General features: G+C 35.9%; 1 protein-coding gene across 1 annotated transcript; it reads right to left on the bottom strand.

Moving 5' to 3' along the window:
- Positions 1-2,822: 2,822 nt before the first annotated feature.
- Positions 2,823-7,657, bottom strand: LOC134253183 (uncharacterized). The gene is made up of 4 exons (XM_062735696.1): positions 7,267-7,657; positions 5,715-5,855; positions 3,372-3,830; positions 2,823-3,265 (listed from the first exon to the last, which is right to left on the bottom strand). The coding sequence occupies exons 1-4, from the start codon at positions 7,655-7,657 to the stop codon at positions 2,823-2,825; spliced, it is 1,434 nt and encodes a 477-aa protein (XP_062591680.1).
- Between the last annotated feature and the right edge of the window lie 5,971 nt (positions 7,658-13,628).

Here is a 13,628-nt window from a genome sequence, read left to right as displayed (position 1 = left end):
GTCACATGACTACATTTGACACACCATTCGGAAGGTACCGTTGGTTACGACTCCCATTCGGTACCAGTGTTTCCTCAGAGATGTTCCAGCGACGTCTATATCAGGCTATAGGTGACTTGAGAGGGATTCTGAATATCGCAGATGATGTATTACTCTATGGTGTTGGTGAGACCAAGGAAGAGGCCATGAGAGACCATGATGAAAAGTTAGTAGCATTTCTCCAGCGATGCCAAGCAGTTGGTATCCGACTCAATCCGAAGAAAATGCGGCTGAGACTCTCCCAGGTAGGATTCATGGGTCACCTTGTAACTGACAAAGGAGTGCTACCAGACCCAGATAAGGTGGGTGCCATTCGCAACATGCCAGCACCAACAAACCTACATGGTGTTCACAGACTATGTGGAACAGTGAACTTCCTATCAGACTTCATTCCATCATTAGCTACAATAATGGAACCGATAAACATGCTCAAACGGAAGCACATTGAGTTCAGATGGGATGAACCGCAACGCAAGGCTTTCAACAAAGTGAAAGAAATACTATCCTCTGAAAATCATCTCCAATACTACGATGATAAGAAACCACTTACCATACAGTGTGATGCGTCCCAAAGAGGCTTAGGAGCAGCCCTTCTACAGGAAGGAAAGCCAATAACATATGCTAGCCGAGCACTCACTGAAACTGAGGCGAACTATGCTCAGATCGAGAAGGAACTTCTGGCCATAGTTTTTGCACTGGAGAAGTTTCATCATTACACATTTGCTCGACATGTGGTGGTACAGTCTGACCACAAACCACTAGAGACTATCATCCCAGGCTCTCTCTGGAAAGCTCCAAAACGCCTACAAGCAATGAAACTCCGACTCCAGAAGTATGACATAACTGTTAAGTACCACAGGGGCAAGGAAATGCACATAGCGGACACACTGTCACGTGCGTACCCGTCTGACACAGGAATGGGCAAACAGGATGACATAATTGACATCAATGTTATTCAACATATCTCCATCTCCCCTGAGCGTATCAAAGAGATACAACGCCACACTGCTAAGGATGAGACCCTACAGGCTCTTCGCAAAACTATTCTGGAAGGTTGGCCTGACCTCTTAACTGAACTACCTCCAGTGGTAGGACGTTATGCATCCTACAGAAGTGAACTTTCGTTTACGGATGGTATCATTCTACGTGGAGACAGGATCGTAGTTCCTCAGACTCTCCGTAAAAGTATGCTAGAAAGACTCCATAGCTCTCATCTAGGTATCACTGGCACCCGTCGACGAGCAGCTGAATGTCTCTACTGGCCTAACATGAGCAACGACATAAAGGAATTCATTTCACAGTGTGAGACATGCCGCAGCATGGAAGTGGCAAATACCAAGATGCCACTCTCGCCCCATGATGTTCCAGACCGACCATGGTCTAAGGTTGGTGTTGACCTTTTCACGCTCAACAACATCAACTATCTCATTCTCGTTGACTACTTCTCTGGATACTTTGAGGTTGATGAACTGCGCCAAACACTTGCAATCAATGTCATCCAGAGAATGAAGTATCATTTTGCTCGATACGGACTACCTGAGATTGTCATCTCGGACAACGGTCCCCAATTCTCATGTCTCGAGTTTCTGAATTTTGCAGAAGAATATGACTTCAGACATCAGTCCAGTAGTCCTGGAAATTCTCAAGCCAACGGAAAAGCTGAGGCTGCAGTAAAAACAGCAAAGACTATCATCAAAAAAGCTCTGGCGTCCGGAAGGGATGTGTATCTGGCACTACTTGATCTCAGGAACACACCGACCCAAGGACAGAACACAAGCCCTGTACAGCGCTCTCTTGGTCGCCGTACACGTACGCTTTTACCAATGACAACCACCCTACTCCGACCAGAAGGCATACCGACTGACGATATTCACCGTAAGATCCTGCAGCGACAGGAAACACAGAAAAGCTATTTTGACAGAAAATCAAAGACCCTCAAGCCTCTCGAGGAAGGTGATGTGGTTCGTCTTCAACCATTCGTCAACCGTAAAGCCCCTTGGGCTAAAGGTCAAGTCATCCGTCGTCTAGATGATCGCTCCTATGAAGTCAGTTCTGGAGACCGCATATACCGACGCAATCGAGTACACCTTAAGGCTACCAATGAACCTCCAGTGATAACCTTTTCACCTAACACACCTGTGCATGCACCATCTGTAGTACCTACTTCAAAAACACCGACTAAACCCAAATCACCGGTTAAGATCAGCCCACAGCCTGTGCAACCACATATCACTGTACCTCCGGCACCGATGCCAAACTTACCTGATGCTCGTATTACCACATCAGCTCCGAAGGCTGATTCAGCAGTGAAAACGCGATCTGGCAGGACAGTTAACCTACCTTTGCATCTTAAGGATTTTCAGATTGATGTTAAGAAATGAACAGTTTTGTATAAGCTTTATTATGTTTACATCTCAATGACAGTTTCATTTTTTTTTTTTTGTAAAATGAGGAGGATGTTATATTCCTGTTATTAGTTTGACCTTTTTACTGACTTTCGTTTATTAGTAAAACCAGTTGATGCTGTATAATTATTAGCCAATCAGATAATTTCTTTTGTTTTATGTGCGAGTCTGTTATGTAATAGAATAAACGTGTTCAGCTTCCATGTGTTCATCACTCTGGGTCCAACGTCTATCAAATACCTCATAATCTAACAAGTGACACTGTACAAGCCTTGAGTGAAAGCAAAAAATCACACTGCTTATATTTTTATGCAAAACTAAAGAAGCATGAAACGTTGTACTGAAATTAGAGGTAAAAGATTTATTTATTTGGAAGCGTTAAGCTAAAGCCCATCCTGCAAAAGACGATCTTCCTTCAGGCCTGCTTACTATATCACCACCATTCCATGAGTCATAAGTTCTGAGTAAAACATCATCTCCTTGGTTAACATGGACCACGACAGTACCGGTAACACAGCCGTCTATAGCATTACCAGAGTTTAGGTATATCGCCCCAACAGAATAATTATTGACCAACAGTTCTGTTGGGTGTTGTGAAGTACCATACATTCTAATAGTCCAAGTAAACACGTAAAAACCAGATCGTGGTACTATAAATGTTCCAGAATGGGGATGATAGGCATTTCCAGCATTGGTAATTACGTAATCAAATGTAAGAATGTGGTGCGCACTTGGAGATGGAACATCCTTTGATAAATACGCGTAGAAAGCAACAACGTTGCCAAGTGATGCTGAATACGTAACAGGAGCAAGCACTCGTTCTGTCAAAAAAAAAAAGAAGAAGAAAAGTGCATTTAATAAAGAGCAAATAACATTGAAATAGATGTAAAATGAAACTGATACGGTATGAAGGACGCAGAAACCTACCTTTCCTTATCAAACTTTTTTGGTGTTGTGCTTTAGGGAAAGAGAACTTTTCTTCCTGCAAGTGTATCAAATTTTGTACTCGATTTTTTAAACCCATGTAGAGTTTTTCTTGTACATTCTGTCTACTCAGAAACATGGCCATCTTTTTCATAGTAGTCTCCTTTAGTTTTTTCTCAGCTAAAACGGTCTTGGATTGTTTTTCCAAACGTTCTTCTAAACGGGAGTACTGCTTCTCTAGAATAGAAATCCGTTCATCTTGTTTGTTTTCTCTGTTGTGGAGATCGGTAGCTATACGTTTTTCCAGGTTTCGGTTCTTCTCCTCTAACAGAGAAATGCGATCATTTTGGAGGTGTATGGTCGTCTGGAGTTCCTCTAATTTCTCCATCACCGCCTTCAAGTCTGTATTGGTATCAGTTGTTTCCCCAACATGGCCATTAACAGGAAGATAGAGGAATTTTGCTAATATAAAAAAGAATAATCCCGTCTGCATTTCAAGTCTAGTCCTTTGTGTTAAAAGTGCTCACCTCATATCATTAAATGTGTTATCAGGGACACTTTTACCACAAGAAGGAAAGAAACTGATAAGCAAATCATAACCCTTTTTGAAAGTCATTCATATATTCGTTTGCTTGCATGCATTTATTTTACTTTTAAAATTTACGGAAATTATTTTGTAAAAATTTGTTCACATACCGGGGTTAATTGTAGTTAGTTATTAAAATACTGGTTATCTGTTTATGTTTTCCAGCTAGTCACTATGCAATCTGTATACTTCTCGGAAAGCATAGCGTATTTAAAGCAAAACTAAGCATACTCTCACGATCAAACTTCCACCAGAGTTCGTTTGCTCACAAACCGTCTCTCTGTAGATGAGGCCTAGGGGAGTATACAGCTGTACTCTCAGTCTCACGATTTGATATCATACCAGTAGAACTATAGACGCTTCAGAGACGTTTATCAAAACATTCCCTATTTAGGTGATGCATTCATTTATTTAAAAAAAAAAAACAAACCCACAGAAGCATGCAATGATCAGAGGTCTCTGTCGAGACATTAGCTCAACACGTTTCTACTTTTAACAAAGGACGAGATAAGTAGCAGTTGGACCTGAAACTTCTTAAGTAATTTTAGTAATCACAGCAACATCATTCATCGAAATCAAAAACTGATATGTATTGTAGTAAAGGCTACTTGTGTGCCAAGTTTTACTTGAATCACACCAAAACTGTTGGAGGAGTAGAATTTTGAGAGTATTTTCACAGACTTTCCATTTTAGTGACCACAGCAACACCGTTCATTGAAATCAAAAACTGATACACAGAATTATGTATCTTAGTGTAGACTACTTGTGTGCAAACGTATATTGAAATCAAACCAAAACTGCATGTAGAAGAGAAGCATTTTGAAAAACTGTTTACAGACAGACAGACGGACGGATGGACGACGGACACCTTTCTATCGCAAAAGCTCTTCTGGTCTTTGACCAGTAGAGCTAAAAAACTGACCAATAGTAATTTTAGTTTATTTAATGCGTGTATTGACTTTTTTGTATTGGTCTAGAGGACATTCAATGTTTGAATTTGTCATTACATTGTTGGGAGTAGTTTTCATATATTAAAATTATTGAAAATACTTATAACTATGGTTGTATTTCCCCCCAGCTTAACACTGCATAGCAATGAAAAAAACGATTGCACATAATATTGTTTGAATGCCAAGTACAAAAGTCATATAAGACATTTTCAGGCGATTGTGATAGCGTGAAAAGTATCTGAATTCCGGTAATGTGATGGATGGCAGAGTTACTATAGACTAAAAATATACTGTAGATCACTAAATTTTCGCGACGCCTTATTTTCGCGAGATAGTCATTGACTCTTGATTAGCGAGACAAAATTTTCACGAATTGTGTTTATTGTTCTATATAATCTTAAGGAATAGTTTTATACGCGAGAATTTAATTTTCGCGAGCACACTGTCTCGCGTAATTACGCTAAAATAAAGTTCTCGCGAATAAAAAGTGATTTACAGTACACCATATCTATTGTGTTAACAGTTATTCATTTTGGATGTCGCTTGAACTGTTATTTGTAAAGCTTCATTTACAAGAGAAATAACCCCAACAATGAAGGCATGATGATGAATCTTTAGCAATGTAATCAAAATACAAGCCCCGAGTGAGAGAAAAGAGTTACACTACCTATGGTATCTTTTTTTATCGCAAAACTAAAGAAGCGTGAAACTTCTACTAATAAATAAGGTAAAATTTATTTCTTTGAATTTGTTAAGCTAAAGCCCACCCTGCAAAAGATGATCTTCCTTCGCGTCTGCTTGTAATATCACCACCGTTATACAAGTCCAGAGTTCTTAGTAGAACATCATCTCCCTGGTCCACATGCACCACAACAGTACCGGTGACACTACTAACAGTGTTAGCTGAATCAAGATACGTCGACCCAACGGCATTGTTATTGACCAAGAGTTCTGTTGAGTGATGTGAACCTCCATATATTCTTAAAGTCCATGTAAACACGTATAGACCAGAGTGGGGGCTATGAATGTACCAGCATGTGGGTGGTAGGCATTTCCAGCATTGGTGATTACGTTATCAAATGTAAGGATATGATGTGCGCTTGGAGATGGAATATCCTTCGATAAATACGCATAAAAAGCGACACTATTGCCATGTATTGCAGAAGTTGTCACAGGTGCAAGCAATCGCTCTGTAAAAATGCAGTAAAGAACAAATATCTCTTTAATGAATAAATATTTATATGATATGTATCTTCCAGGATGTACGAGGGTTGTCCGTAAAGTTCGTGGACAAGCCAAAAATTTGATAAAAGTTGTGTCATTGATATTTATTATTGGCATATTTCTAATCCTTTACTTAATGCGAATTGAATAATGTAAAAATTTAATCAATTTCAATTGTTTAATCATAATTATGGCTTCATAATTAGACTTGGAATGGAGATCCGGAGCACCGCAAAATTTTAATTAAAAATATATTTATCACTTTTTAAATTTCATTTGTATTTTCAAAAATTCTTGGGAAATCTGAAAAAATTTTACATCATGAGGTTGACAGAAGTTATCACGTTAAACCTGCAAAATTCGAACGTTCAAAGTCTCAAAATGGTGGAGCAATCAGCGTTAGAACTTATTAAGACAAGATCGGAATCGTTCAAAAAAAGAGACGTTTTCGGAATAGGTGGAGCAGTGAACAGTGATAAAATTCTGCGTTGACAATGGAAAAACACATACAGAGACCAATACATTCTGTAAACATTCGGGAAAACATAGTAAAAGAAGTCGTTCACTAGTTTTTACGTGGCATATAATATTTTCGGACGGAATGAACAGTTTACAGAATGACATGCGTGAAGGAAAACCATTATTCCGAGATTGCAGTGCTGTAAAATATGAATTTCGTAACGTGATCATGCCGTATTTCCGTAAATGAAATCGTCTTTACACGGACAGTGGTTATATGATTGCAGGATATGATACAGGCATTGTTAAATATTATTTTAAGAATGAAACCTGAACATTTTGTGCATATTTTTATGACTGGTCAAAACGACATAAGAAATTGTATTGAGTTAAACGCTGACTATGTTGAGAAAAGTTACTACTGCTCGTATTTAGCTTTTGACGTCGGTAACGTCAAGAATTTTCGTTTTAGTGCTCCGGGTATGAGTGTGTGTCTTTTTTGTATCTGATAAAATTATAACTATTTGTGGTTTGTTTTTGTTGAAAACTTGCATATTTATAAAATGAAACATAAATTTAATGAAAATAATAGTTTCAAATATTTTGTTAATGTTTGTCCGTAATTATCAATGTTGTCCACGAACTTTACGGACAACCCTCGTATTGTTATAAACCCCACCTTTTCTAATCAAATTGTCTTGGTTTTGTGTGAAGGTTTTAAGGAAAGAGGACTTTTCCTCCTGCAAGTGCATCAAATTTCGTAGTTGATTCTTTAGATCTCTATAAAGTTTTTCTTGGACATTCTGTCTACTCTGTAACACGGAAATCTTTTTCTTTGTGGTCCTCTTCAAATTTTTATCAGCTAGAATGTCCCTCGATTGTTTTACCAAACGTTCTTCTAAACGCGAGTACTGCTTCTCTAGAATAGAAATCCGTTCATCTTGCTTGTTCTCTCTACTGCGGAGATCGGTAGCAATACGTTTTTCCAAGTTTCTGTTCTGTTTCTCTAACTGACAAATGCGATCACTTTGGAGGTGTACGGTCGTCTGGAGTTCCTTTAATTTCTCCATCACCGCCTTCAAGACTGTATTGGTACTAAATGTTTCCCCACCATGACCATTAACAGGAAGATGGAGGAATTGGACCAATATAATAAGGAATAAAACCGTCTGCGTTTCAAGACTAGACCTTTGTTAAAAGTACTCACCTCAAATGCGTTATCTAGGTCACAAGTCACAAGGAGAAAATCTGATAAGCATATCATAACCTTTTCTATAAATTATTTCAGTCGGAATGCCCTTTTTGCATGTATGTGTTTTATTTTTATTTTTACGTACTTCTTTGACATTGTTTCACTAAACTTCAATAAGTAGTTGATATAAAATGTTACATGTCTGTTCATTATAATCACTTTGCCCGTTATTCGCATTCTCCAATTATTTTTATTTTACCATAGCCCGTGTTTAATCCTTTCTTAAAAAAAAATATTGAGACTAGTAGCGGGTACTGTTTTTTTTTTTTTTTTTTTTTTTTTTGCATGCATTTATTTTTTCATATATTTTAAAATACTTCACCGGCATTGCTTCTTTAAGATTTGTGACACGATAGCGGTGTTTTTCTTTGAAGTTTACTGTTCTGTATTAGCAATACAGAATGGGACTGTGGTGGGCGGAGCTACTTTCCGTTCTGTATTAACCCTGTATACAGTATTGTATTTGCCAACTCTTCTGTATCTAAAATACAGCATGGTCTAAAAATAAATCTGATTCAATTGAGCAAAAGCACATACAAATGGTAAATGCTGATCATGATGTTTTCCTATAATAAATTTTGGAGAAATACCCGGTATTTTCCTGAGAATGTAAAACGTCAAAATTTCTCAGTCACTTTTTAAAAAATTATTCCATACAGAATCTACACGTAATTTTGATCCAAACTAAAAGGAGAAATCGCAGTGACGGAAAACATCCTCTACACGTAATTTCTATCTAAACGAAACGGAAAATTCGCAATAACGGAAAACATCTACTCTCCTCGTGCAAAATCATCCAAGTCCATTTTCTACGCGTTTTTATTTTTTAAAATCCTTCGATTCTCGCTGACGACAGTCTGTTTTTGTAGATATAGTTAAACCAGAATTTTAAGACCCCTGAAATATATTATGATCAATCTCCATCTACAATAGATCACAACAATGACGGTTAAATCATCCACCATAAAGACTGACTATCACTCGGTTACGTCTACCCCGTTAAATTGTCAAAAGTAATCTGACCGAATTTTACGTTTTCCGTGGAAATATATATACTGCGGATGCGTACTCCCCGTCGGGGCCTCATCTACAGAAACTCTGGAGGATGCTGCAAAGTTATAAAGTAGGTGGAGCTATTTTTGATTGATCGTGTCACAAATCATTTAGAGAACTCGACAGGTTCTATATCGTAGATACAAATTTGGGTGGAGACTCGTGCTTACGCACTCTTGTATCTAGATACAACACCCGTCTCGTTCTCTAAATAATACTTAATTTTTAAAAGTTAGTTACAAAATGTCGAATTTCTGTTGACGATAATCATTTATTCACTTCAAATAGCGCACTTATCCGCCTTCTAATAATATTTCTCTTTCACAGCCCGACATGTTAATACCATTATCATAAGGTTCTTTGAAAATATTTGTATTACTAATGTTAAAACTCGTGTATCCTTTATATTGTATTCAAATGCTCAACTGACAAGAAGATTGAGCTGAAACACTCTATCACGTTGAGACTATACCAGTAACAATATAGACGCTTCAGGGGCGTCTAACAAAAATCTTGTCCTCTATAGGTGTCCTAGTATAGTAAACAACGTTAAAAACAAGCAGAAAATTGTGCTTTTTATCGATTATTTGTTTTAGAAAGTTTCAAATTTCGGTAATTGCAAAGCCTTCAGGTAACATATTTCCTGAAGTGCACCTGAGAGAAATAGTCTTCCTTGAGCTGAGGGAAATAGTCTTCCTCGAGGGGAAGTGGAATCTTGCCGACTCCCATAATGATTTACTTAAACTGTTTTTAATATACAGATAAAAAAAAACCCATTTTCAAAACCTGTAAACTGCTATTCTATTTTATACGCAGAGCAAAACGGGATCAATCTGGATTTAGTTATGGGCAAATCATGCAAAAGCGAAAAAATTTAATTTTCAGCTATTTGCCCATCAACATTAAAGTCCAGTTGATCCTTGTTTTGCTCTGCGTAAAAAATAAATAGCTTTACAGGTTTTGAAAATGGACCATTTACTGACCTCTTTTCTCAAAAATTTACTAAAATTGGTTCAACAATCTACTGTAGATCCCTAATTATACGCAAGGATTTAATTTCCACAAAAATCACTCGCAAAAAAAATTTACTCTCTTATTTTTATTGTCCTGAAATTATGTAAATTTTGTTATCAACCTCCATTCGCGAATTAAAATTCTCGCGATATAGTAAAAGACCCATTTCGAAAAAAATACTGGAAAAATAAGGAATCTACAGTATGAGAAGAAGCAAAAAATGTTCAACAGTTTGAGGATGGCAGTAAATCACATAAGTGACTCTGCTAGCAATAAATATAACAGTTTTATGGGATTCTTTTTACAGTATTTATTTGCAGACTTAATGTAAAGTAAAAAAAGTGTATTTCTACAACTTCTCAAAAAGAAATAAATTACAAAAAAAAGAATGAAATCTTCCAATATTCTCTGCGGAGTTTATCTCAACAAGTTAACATTTTCAAATCTCTGATTTCTTCCTTTTCTAAGCAGGGAGTAAATAAAATGTGTACAGAAAAACTAGTCTAACTGTTATTCTTATAAGATTTTCTCCCCTTTTTTTAAAAATTTTACTTTTTGTACATAATTAAAATCAGCATTACAGATGAAGTTAAAGATCATAATGAACCGTTTCTTAAAAAAAAAAGACCATAACTCATTCCTTAAAATGCTAAAAATCGGCGTGTCTAAAAAAAAAGTTTTTCTGGAAAAAAAACTTCATCTTCCTTTTTTTTTTGCAAATTAATGTTGCAACCAATGATTGAAAAATGTTTCTTTTTATGCAATTTTCTTTTAAAATTGAAAAACAGTTAATGTCTATATTACCATATATATGTATATCAAATAAATACCAGTAAAGTATTGGAGGATAGTTAAAAGGGGTTTTTAATCCAATAAGCTCAACTTTTGCATAGGGAATGTTAAAGAATCTAATTAACATAATAAATAATGCTGTGATATTGCCATAGTTTGCTTTGGAATGGGCCTTCTCCAAATCAAACTATTTGCATAAATAATAGAAAATAATACAAATAAAAAATCAACTACAAAACTTGTAACTATAAGAAGTATAGAATACACAAAAAAAAATGACATAGAGCTATAGAAATTTATAAACAAATCCTTTTCAATTTCAAAATCACTACAATAAAACAAATTTTGAGACTACTATAAATAAATACAAATGTTTACAATATTCTTTATAAATTATGCATGGCTATGCAAAAATGTGCAGAATAAGCAAAATCTTTTTTATTTCAAGTGAAAAAAATGGAAGATTTTCTGTGTGGTTTTGGATTAAGCAATAACAATTTGTGTTATAACAACAAACATAACAAGATATATGGACATCATTTTCTTCCCAATGTAGGTAGTAAAATATATCTGTACAGAGAATCATGATATGGTTGATAAAAATGATCACAAAAAAAGACATATTCAAGCACTGCTTGAGGAGCAATAAACCCAGCTTGCTGATCAATTGTAATTTTAAAACACTAACTGCTTTACTGCAAAACAAATTTGGTCTCGAATACACATGAAATCAATTCATCTGTACCTATGTAAAAGATATGTGTAGCAAAAGAAATATACAATAAGTTTCTCAGCGAGAATACATCAGAAATTTGTTACATCTGTACATATCACATGTACAAATGGTATATTATAAACATACTGAATAAACATCCAAAAAAAAAAAAGTCTGGAGAAAGTGTTTACTTGCTAATAACTTGTATCAACAAGTATCCTTGTGATATATATAACTTCAAATTCAAGCAATAATTTGCAAATTTGAAATCAAATATCCAATTTTGAATAAAAAACTGTGAATAAATTTGAAACAGCCTATATATCACAGATAATTGTGAGAAACCCAAACAAATCCAAAGACAAAAATAATCCTAGACAAAGATATTAGGGTAAAAAATAGAAAAAAAAAACTCTCACTTTTTTAAAGTCCTCACTATGACTCACACCATTCACTGCATCACAAAACTGGGGGAAAACACGAAAAAGTGGAAAGTTGTCAGAAATATCACAATGTAGGGCCAAGTTCAGGGGTTTTTTATCACATGTATTGGCCTTTAATGGAACTCGGGGGGGCCCGTAAACTGCTGTTTTTTGGGGAACCAGTCAAACAGCTGTTTCTTTATCCTCTGACACAACCAGTTGAAAATGCTCCTGACCTACAAAAAAAAAAACGAGAGAATTTTATTTATTTTTTTCATTTCTTCCTCTTTTACCTGAATAAAACAAAATATAACTAGTACTTTGTAACGGGCCCCTAAGATTTCCCCCAAATCCCCAACTACCTTTTGGTGCCATATTCCCTGTAAGCCTTATTAAATGACAACCTCTGTGCATTTTTGACATTAACAACGTTTTCCGAAAAGGATACGAATTATATTCAAATTTTAGCATTGGACGCATGCGCACATGAATTCATGTGCGTAATGATCATATCATCTTGTCTACACTATCTATATACTATATATTATAGCATTTAGTTCAAAAGTATTAAAAATCACTCATTCAAGTGTATTTTAATTTCACCTGTTCCAAATGCACACACGTGCGTGCACGTGCATGATGATCTTACCTTCTTGTAGGAGGCCCTTATATCTATTCTTGTTCTAAATCCCATCCTGTTTCGTTGAAAACCGAGGGAGTTACAGCTATTTCAAGTTTCAGCCAATCAGATTTTAGCACACGTGCATCCGCGTGAATGAATTTTTTTCTATATCATATTGTAGGATATCCTAATGCATGACTATGTTTTAAATTTCAAAGCATTTCGTCAAAAACAAAGGAGATATAGACATTTAAAGTTTCAGCCAATCAGATTGAATCACACGTGCATGCGGGTGATTTCTTGAAATTTTTTGTAAATCATATTGTAGGCTATCCTAATGCATGATTATGTTTTAAATTTCAAAGCATTTTGTCATAAAACAAAGGAGATATAGCCATTTAAAGTTTCAGCCAATCAGATTGCAGTGCACGTGCATGCACGTAATTTCATGATTTTTTTTCATATCATATTGTAGGTTATCCTAATTCATGTTAAATATTTAAATTTCAAAGCATTTTGTCAAAAAACGAAAGAGATATTGAGATTTTTGTTTCAGCCAATCAGAGCAAGGTGCACGTGCATGCGCGTGAGTTCGTGCTAATTTGACAGTGTCATATAATTTACACTATTAATATATCCTTATGTAATGAGTTTAAAGCATTTCATCGAAAAATGTAAAAGTTATGGCTATATTAAGTATACCTGTCATTTCACGCGCACGCACGTGCAGGCGTTTGCGCGCAAAATGACCTTCGTTCCGCACACCTACACTACACACCTATTAACCCTAAAAAGGTTTTAGCTCAGTTGGGTGAACAGTTTCTGAGAACACTCGCGGACAAAAAAGTACCGGAGAACAAATAAGAAAAAAAATAATAATAATAATAACTAGATACGATCTCGTTGCGAGCAACGAGTGGGTCTTCCGTTCGATTCTTGATGAGATGAGATTAGATTTTGATTGAGATTTTTATTCGAAAATAATGATTTTTTTTTCATAATCTGTAAAAAGACATTGAACAATAAAAGACTCCTAAAATCGACTTTTGACCCTACCGGCCCCTAAAATTAAGGATCAGCCCTTTTTTCTTCATATCATTTTAAAACTCTCAGGATTTTGAACACTTTTTGTTCAACAACTCTTCAGAGATTCTGTATCTTTTGAGTTATT

Source organism: Saccostrea cucullata, unplaced genomic scaffold (assembly GCF_032062105.1).
Source record: "Saccostrea cucullata isolate Sc308-1 unplaced genomic scaffold, CSIRO_AGI_Scuc_v1 ctg1425, whole genome shotgun sequence".
NCBI classification, from domain to species: domain Eukaryota; kingdom Metazoa; phylum Mollusca; class Bivalvia; order Ostreida; family Ostreidae; genus Saccostrea; species Saccostrea cuccullata.
This window is presented reverse-complemented; position numbering and strand designations above follow the sequence as displayed.

Coding starts and splice junctions, on each gene's coding strand:
- LOC134253183 (XM_062735696.1), bottom strand. CDS start 7,657: ATGGAGAAATTAAAGGAACTCCAGACGACCGTACACCTCCAAAGTGAT. Junction 3,831..5,714: donor TCTGGACTTGTATAACGGTG/GTGATATTACAA, acceptor TTTTTATATTAG/CAAAATTCCTCTATCTTCCT. Junction 3,266..3,371: donor AAAAAGTTTGATAAGGAAAG/GTAGGTTTCTGC, acceptor TTTTTTTGACAG/AACGAGTGCTTGCTCCTGTT.